At 28.7% G+C, this 9456-nt stretch overlaps 2 protein-coding genes across 2 annotated transcripts; one reads left to right on the top strand and one right to left on the bottom strand.

Moving 5' to 3' along the window:
* The first annotated feature begins 2259 nt into the window (after positions 1 to 2259).
* LOC147910390 (uncharacterized) lies at positions 2260 to 5560 on the top strand. The gene is made up of 4 exons (XM_087403303.1): positions 2260 to 2954; positions 3446 to 3553; positions 3852 to 4136; positions 4910 to 5560. Exons 1-4 carry the CDS (start codon positions 2307 to 2309, stop codon positions 5363 to 5365), a joined length of 1497 nt encoding a protein of 498 aa, XP_087259429.1. The 5' UTR covers positions 2260 to 2306; the 3' UTR covers positions 5366 to 5560.
* Positions 5561 to 5680: 120 nt separating this feature from the next.
* Positions 5681 to 8177, bottom strand: LOC147910389 (uncharacterized). Its single transcript, XM_087403304.1, has 4 exons — positions 8163 to 8177; positions 7831 to 7983; positions 7520 to 7623; positions 5681 to 7468 (listed from the first exon to the last, which is right to left on the bottom strand). The coding sequence occupies exons 1-4, from the start codon at positions 8175 to 8177 to the stop codon at positions 7261 to 7263; spliced, it is 480 nt and encodes a 159-aa protein (XP_087259430.1). The 3' UTR covers positions 5681 to 7260.
* Positions 8178 to 9456: the final 1279 nt, after the last annotated feature.

Here is a 9456-nt window from a genome sequence, read left to right as displayed (position 1 = left end):
TCATTTAAAGTATTCAAACAAAACTAAAAAGAACATTCTAAAATAAACAATAACTGTTACCTCCTAAATGTAACACTTTAATAATTCAAAGCGATTAAATAACAGATAACAATTTTTGCGTGCGCTACGCATGCAAACTTTGCAAAAAATTTGCGTTTTGTTTGTAGGACATGTTACGTCATATATATTGTATATAAAACTAGTTCATGTACATATATACGTTAATAATGTACGTACAGATGGCAAACATATCATCTACTTAACTATTTGCTTACGTTTAACATAGTTCTTGCGTGAAGTTTTGAACACGCTATTTATGTAAACTATATAAAAGATTGAGTGAGTTTTGTTCTTATTGTTAGAATATATAATATTATGTTTGTGTATCGCTTATTGATTTAGCACGCATCTTACACATTGATGACAAGAATTTTACGCGCAAAATTTGCAGGCCATTTGTTATCTATATGACGACACACTGGGATAAGATTTTGCGTGCACAGTATATGTTATTACATCATTATTATATGATATGTTGAATATTTACGTTCAAAATGTTTTCTGAGATATTGTTAAATCTTGTCTTTAAAATCTGTAGTTTTTAATTAAATATTACGCATATATTAAATTCTTTTTATATTCATTTACGAATGTGGTTCCTTCGGAAACTCATAAATGTTAATTTAGAAATTAAATGTAACAGAAATGTATAAATAACTTTACGTAATTTAAAAAAAAAGAACTTTTACAATTTAAATTCTGAATATTATTTTTCTCCCAGTTTTATTATTTTTGCAGATTTCTACTTATTTTAATACTTGCAAACTATATGTAGATAATGCAGAGTGAAAGAAAATGCGAAATTAAAAATATTTGTAATTATATTCACAAAAATATTCATTTAAATCGAATGAAAAATATATTTATCCGTTTCTGAATAAATATAAAAAAAGTGTATTCATGTTCGTATCCATATTTGTTATTAATTCATTTATTTTCGAATATTAAATATAGGTATTCAGGCACACTAATTTTGATCTTCTTCAGTATGATGAATCTATATCAAAAATAAATTGCGTCCAAATATAAAATAGAATCGTAATATTAAATAGATCTTATATGTATATAAATAGTATTTTTTAATGTATAAAAGGATCCCAATTATTACGTGGAAAATTGAATTCTGATGAAATAAATTAGTTTTTACTTGTACTTAATGTAGCTTATGTTATATGATGTGATGAACAGAAAATAAAATAAATAATCATAGACACAAAACTCAATAATGGATAGTTTTTAGATGTAATAATAGATAGAGCTATGATTATGCACAGAGCAGGTTTGATACACCATATAGCTCAAAAACTATTCATTATCGAGTTTTGTGTTTTTTTATCCACATCTTTTGTCCACCACATTTATATGAAAACTAATTCATTTCATCTAATTTTCCATATAATTAATGCGAGATTCTTTCATGCATTAAAAAATATTATTTATGACAAAGCCTATTCAAAACGCTTGAACAAGGGATAATTTACTTTCGATGTAAATTCATCATGAATGTAAATTCATCATGTTGAAGGAGATCAAAATCCATGAAAAATTCATAATTATGTGAGTAACGGATAAGTATTATATTCATTCAAGACTAAATGAATAAATTTTTATTCATTATTCAAATATTGTTGAATAAATTTTTATTTATTATTTACAAGCGGCTAAAAAAATTTTTATTCTTTAAATTTTATTTATTTAAATAAAAAATTATTATATCCATTATATTATAATATCCATTTCCGGGACATACATTGTTTAATTATTTAAATGTAAAATATATATATATATGAGTATGTATCTATATATATATATATATATATATATATATATATATATATATATATATATATAAAGAGTGAAAATTATTTTTTTGTTAAATTTCAAAGATTCTTTTAAATATTTAAATGTAATTTTCTTTTGATGCGCTTACGATTATACACTAAATGCATAAAAATTTATGTAATTCTATATGAAATATAAAAGTATATATTAATTTCCAGCAAATTTTGCCTATAGTCGAGCAATGATATCATCACGCGTGATTGCATGAGACCGAGGACACATATATTGTTTAATCACGCATTAAAATTTGTCGATACATCGAATCACTTGCAACACAATTTCGCAAGCAACGCGAATGGTTTCATCGTCGGTTCCAATTTCGCGACTCGTCATGGATTCCTTTAAAAAACGAGCGCGCTAATCCTGCTTCATCAGTTCGATTTAGAAACTTCGATCTACAAACAATGTATCTGAAGAGTTGCTGCACGTTATTCCTGCTGGCGCTAGTCGCCTGTCAGGCTGCACCTTCATCTCAGGCAATTGAGAAATCAATTAATGAAGCAGAGACGTTCGCCAAGACCAACATAGAACTAGAAGGAACTGGTGCGGAAAAGGATAGGGCGAAGAAATCGGCAACAACCTTCTGCGTAGAAGTTCGCTCGGGAAAGACAGAAAAGGTTCCTTGCACGCAGGAGATAAGACCACAAGGGATTCAACAAGAGACATCCAAACCGGTGGTTATTGTGCAACCTATACCGATACCAGCATCATTATCGGTACCAGTACCTACAGTTGTCGAGTATCCTAAGCCGGTTGTGATCCATCAACATCCTCGGCCTCAGGTTGTACCTCAACTAGCTCCGCAACCAGCTCCGCAACCAGCTCCGCAATTCGTAACACCACCACCATCTCTTGCGCCAATAAAATTGCCTGCTTCAGTGCCAGTTCCGATTAACATCATATCGCCAATTCCAGCTTCTACACCTTGCGACAAACCAACTGTTGTGCAACCGACACAGTCACAAGTTCACACGGTCCTTCATGTACAATCGAGACCGCAGCCGTTCGAGATAAAAAAACCGATATTTAGACCGACTAGACCGGTGACACAGGTAAAAAGAAATATCAATTTGAATAAATTATAAAAATTAAATTATCAATTTGATAAATTATAAAAATTGAAAGTTGATAGTAATAAATGATAAATTTTAAGATAACTTCTTTTCAAAATTTACTCAACGCTCATTATTTACCTTAATTTTTAAACATTCAACTTTGAAGTGATTAAACTTATAAAGATTTAGTAATTAATCTAATTAATTTTTCAATTAAATTAAAAATTGATTATAATATTATTTAATTGAAATCTATTTTTAAAAAAATATTAAAATTAATACTTTCATTTATTAATAAAATTAATATTTTCATTTATTTCTCCTTCACAATTCAATCATTAGGTCTGTTTTTTATTACTACACTTTGAACAAGTGCAATAAGTTGAAGTAAAATAAATGTATATTTGTTTCATTTCAACTTATTATACTATGTATACCAATTCAGAAAATGCAGTAATAAAAAAACAGATTTATTGCCACTTTTGCAGCAAACAGTTCAGCTGCCTACCTGCAAAAAATGTAACGGATTAATACCAGTATCTAAATTTCCACCAATTAGTAGCTACAGCTTCGGTTACCCTACAGCTTTTACTGATGTAAGTGACAAATATTAAGTTCTAAAAGTACTTTTTAATTTAAAGCTATAAGTTGAGTTTGCATCAAGTTCTTGTACTACTTTTGTTTTCTGAATCTGTAATTTTTTTATAATAGATACATCATATTCTATATATAAAGACTTGTAACTCGACTTATAATAGTAACGACATCGTTACATTGTCGTTTTATCATATATTACGTATACGGTGATGTCATTATTGTCATAACAAGTTACAGAATATAGGCCAAAGTATTTCCATATTAAATAAAATATTATTTTATTTTTTGCTGGTCTAGGTGCTATCGCAATATGGACAAAGCACTGATTGTGAAGTAGAACCTACATTTGAATGTAATTGCCAACCAGAAAACCGCGTTGTTGAGATATTACCCCACAAAATCAAGATTCAGGATCCTCGCATGGCAAATGCTGGCGGCGCAACTATCGATTCTATAGATACCGTACCTTTCAACTCTATACCCTATAGATCCTCGATGATCTCCAGGGAACACGACCCTAGCATTTCTAACACCATATCGGACCAATCCTTATTCTTTGCTCCAAAAGGAGCTAGAGAAATGGTAAGTACTAATTAGATGTATTAAATAAATTATCATACGGTCCCACAATAATTTTGAGATAATTCGAACGCGATATGTTCCAGTAGTGCAATATTCTTAAAAAACAATAAAAAATGCGACATTAAAAGATTCCCATATGTGCAATTCTATTGTTTCTTTTAAAAAATTATATAAAATTTTGTAAAGATCTTTATAAAAAGTTCGACTGTAGTTCGTATAAGAAGAGCTACATAATATTTGATTTCACGCGCAGGTTTAATCCTTTATATCCTCGATGACTTCGTTAAAGGAATTGGACCAAGAAAGATTTAAAAAAATCAAACGTTTAAAATATTTAAAACTTTGTACAAAACACACGTCTTCAACGAAAACGTTCTTATGTATTGTTTGTTCACAAAATAAAAATAATTATTTATAAAAATCTTCAATATTGTTCTCCCTCTTTCAATCCTCCGATTAACATCCAATTTTATTATACTCGATATACAGCATAATATATTTCTGAAACAAAGCGCTACATTTGGAATCTTTTGATGTGCATGAAAATAAATATTAGTCGTGCGATCAATTGCTGAAAATTATAAATAGTTAATTATCATATAGTAAATTCGTACAGAAAGAGATCAGTATTAATTGCACATATATTTAACTTAGAAATGATACTTAAAAAATACGAGTACTGATTTTTAAAACAATAAATTCTATTAAAAAACATTTAAATATATCATAACATGTGATTTTTACAAATAATAAATATTGAATTTTTTTTACAGGACGGAAAACATTCACATAAGAAACACCATTATGCAACCCTCTCCCCCGTAAACTTTAATGTGGAATTGCCTGTCGCATATGGAACCGGTACTCATAATTATCAACCTCAATACTATCCTTCATATCCTTCGTATCCTAGTTCAAATTCTTACACCTACTCAAGTTCTTACCCTTATGGAGTCTATGGAACCTACGGAACTTCTTATCCAGTAAGCTATGACTCTCTAGCTTCAGGAAGTAATGTACCAGCAATCACTGTAAATGCGGGAGGACCATTTTATAGTCCTCGCGAATCTCAACTCACTGACTCATCGTCCCAACCAAATAATGAAGCGCAACCAAGAGCGTTTTCGACTGATATTCAATCAAACTACGAGCAGAAAGAAATTACACAGACCGACAAGGAAAGCACCAAGGAAATAATTCCCGAAACTAACTTAGTTACAAAGACGTAAAAAGAAGGACAGAACAGGTCGTTATTTATTTTATTTAACGCTGTTAAAGTATTGCGTTTAATTATCTAATAATTTTTTAATTTTTCTACAATTTTTTAATTTTTCTATACTATATTGAAAATATTGTTAGTTTAAACAATAATATTTTTATATATATATTTTCTATCAATAAAATATCATTTTTTAAATCGTAAATTATGTATACTTTTGAGCACTCACCGTTTTGAATTCTGCACTCCCATTTTTGTGATTTCCTGTATTATATTTCTGTTCTGTATAATTCCCTTTTACCATGAGACATATTTACACACGCGATTTGTTTCCGAATCGTATGCTTCAAAATTTTAGAATTATCACAATCGAGGTTGAGTATAATTTTTCGAAACGTTTTAATTGATATTCATGGACAAATTCACATTGTTTTAAAATTTATCCTGCAAAATAAAAAATGGCTGCGTTCAGCAGAGAAAGCAGCTTTGAAACTGTTATAAAATTCTTCAATATGATTAGTTTATACGTTTAGATTTGTAAGGCACCAAAAGCAAGAACCAATCGTATTGAAGACTTTTGCAATAGTTGCAAAACTGCTTTCTCTGCTGAATGTAGTCATTGTTACATATAATAGTTAAATTCAATATATTATTTATAAAACAATTACGATATTTAGCAAAATTTATTTTGCAGCTTTTCTTTCTTCACGGAAATTTTCTTCACGCTAATTGGATTATACTTTTAGAGAAATAGTCCTATAATCTCTGGAAGATAGTTGTAAAATAACAATTGTAAAATAAACATTTTACTGAACGCGATTCAATAATTAATTTTATAATATAAATTTATCTGTCATAATTTTGTCTTTTTAAAAATATATCATCCTAATTTATTAAGATTTGTACAGAAACTGAATAAATTTTAGTATATATAATATAAAGGCAAATATAAATATACAAACGCTAATATTCTTATAAGTAATTGAAAATATCAACCTATTGAATTTTATTTTATTGACATCATCGAAATGCTTGAAATTTATGAACGACATCATTTATTATTTCTTCTAAATTCATTCCCAATTGCTGGAAATACCATTTGCTTGTTGTTGGACACAGTAACACTATGGCGATGGTACATATTGTTATAGGAGCAAGCAACATCGAAATTAACTATAAAAAGATTAATTGTAATTAGATATAAATCAATCAAGAAAATTGTAGATACATGCATGAAATATCCAAGATATAAGCAGCCATCCTATCAACATTGTTGCAGCTGTGATTAAATACGGAATATATTCCGGACGAAAAATGTTCCGCAAGAAAGGAATTTTATCGCTTAAATCAATCAATATAGCCTCCAACTAAAATAATTAATGACATAATTATTAGAATAAATGTAGCTGAAAATATTGGAAAACTTACATTCATTTCGTCTTCGATAAATTTCTGTAAAAAACAATAATTTTAATTTAATTTAAATAAAAAATCATTATGCAACATGTACAAAATTTTACATACTGTTATACAATAATTTTTGCAGAATGTGTGATTTACACAATAAATTTTGTCATATAATATGATGAAATTTTAACCGATTGCACTAAAGTAGCAATAAATTGACTACTTCACTACGTTTATTCCTATTTGTATATAGTGTGTTTACTAAAATAGTTCTCAAAATCTTTTGTCTTCTTTTTTCATAAACATATAAAAAAATTTTTAATTTCTCAAAAAATCATTATACAATAGATAATAGTAAATACATTTCATTTCATGTTTATATAAGTCGTATAACAAAGTATAAGTTGTATAAACAAAATAAATTATTTTGTACAAATGATTCTCTTTCTATGAATCCTTTTTTATCAGCAGTCAACATTAAGTATTCTTGCGTGAAATTTATTCTTCCTCCAAGTTATTATCCTCCTGATTTTGTGTAGGTTCAATTATAAGATTGTCTGCTGATAATATAGCAGAATATTCATCTTTTAAAGACCGTAAATCTTGCGGTATTTCTTCAAGAATGCTACTTTTATATGGCACAAAAGGAGTTTCCATGTCAAGCTTTAAAGATCGAAGATCTTCCGGTATTTCTTCAAGAATGCTACTTTTATATGGCACAAAAGGAGTTTCTATGTCAAGCTGAAGTTGAGGAAACGATTTTTGTTGAAGAATCGTTTGCTGCTGTTGATCGCATTTAACAAGAATGCATAGTTTGTGAAACGCCGAAAGTGTCAATCTTACCATCAGGATTGTTAGAATCTGTACAGGACCAGGTGTTCAAAATTAACTGACCATGGGGCTACTTGCCCCTGGTCTTGATTACATTACTTAATAAAATATTTATTAATTCTCTTTTATAATAAGATCTTTAGATTTTTTTCAAAATCTTTTGAAATATACAAAGATATAAAGAAACAAATTTTCGAAAAAAATATATAATTAATGAAATTCTAACTATATACTCACAATGATCAAATTTGCAGCTTGCCGTAATAAAAATATGGCTGTAGGATATACCAAGATAATCGTTATTTCCATCAAACGCGAAATGGCAGCAACAGAAAATAGGATACCAGACAACATTAACAGAATTATAAGTTGGAAAAGTCCAATTAATATCTATAATATATAAAAATATTTAATTAAATCATTAGATTTAAAACAAGATTAGTTACTCAAATTTTGTAATCGAAAAATTTGTAAATTTTTTGTCTGTATAAATATTGAAATCGTAAAGTTACGTATATGTGAAATTCTTAAATATTAATTATGTATAAATTATTTAATATAATTCTTACACAAATAATCCACATTGCTGATTTCTTCGTTTTACAAACTATTTGCAATTTTGTCAATCGTAAATTGTTCCGCAATCAAATTGATTAAGATTCTGGTTTAATTCATCGTATTTAATGAACTGCATTTCATATCTTGACTTCAGTGGACGAATGAGTTTAAAATTCTTTGAGAAACTTTTACAATTCAACATGACACAAGAATAATATTAATTTGGCTATGTTCCAAAATTGATTGCCTGTACTGAAAAATCTATAGTGCACGTGACATAAATTGTAATATTTTCAGCGCAGGCAGTAAATTGAGAACACAACCCATTTAATTTAAAATAGCCCAACTTCGTATATATTGCATCATATATGTTGCACTTCTCAAAGAAATCAGACGACAGACAAATCATTTAAAAAAATAGAAAATTATATAACTATATGAAAATACATAAAATAATTAAAAAGAATTTAATCACATTAAAATAGTTACATTTTAATAAATTATAAATTTTTTGTATACATATAGATATAGTAATAATAATAATAATAATAACAACAATATTAATGACGATAATAATATTCGACGCTTATATGAAATATAGCGGACATTCCGGGGACATACAACAGACGTCCTCTAGACATTTAATGTCCACAGAGAACATCTTCAAAATGTCTTATTTAATGTAAAGAACATATCAAAACTTGAATTTCAAATGTATATTCATATATATCAGAAATATATTAAACATAATATTGAATTTTGTAATTCAGTCTTAATTATGTCTTTCGGATGTCTTATAGATGTCTTACTGCAGCTACGCTAAAAAAAAGCGGAATGCCCTCAGACGTTCTCATGCACGTCCTTCATCTACCTCACATTAGACGCGATGAGCGACGAGTGATATCCAATAAAAGCTGTATTTTTTCTCACGTGATGACATAAAACAAAGCTCGTATTGGATATCGCTCGTCGCTCATCACTTAATGTGTCTAGTGTGCAGTAGGCATCAGTCCTTCGGATGTTTTATGGACGTTCAAGACATTAGAATATAACCAGGACATTTGAGAACATACAGCGGACGTCCCAAGAATGTCCATGTGTTGTATGGATTGTGCTCCTAATATGAAATACCCCGAGAAATCAATAATGAAACGCAAATACCAGTATTGCAATCAAAAAACTTAAATTTATATAATGTTTTTAAAATACAAATATAAACAGCCAGTGTGCATGCAAAATGTGCATGCATGCATTGCATTGCATTGTATCCAGGATTGCATTGTCTCTTCAGTATAGTTGCAACCA

The sequence above is a fragment of the Acromyrmex echinatior genome, chromosome 2 (genome assembly GCF_024713525.1).
Source record: "Acromyrmex echinatior isolate Ae372 chromosome 2, ASM2471352v2, whole genome shotgun sequence".
Lineage (NCBI taxonomy): Eukaryota > Metazoa > Arthropoda > Insecta > Hymenoptera > Formicidae > Acromyrmex > Acromyrmex echinatior.
This window is presented reverse-complemented; position numbering and strand designations above follow the sequence as displayed.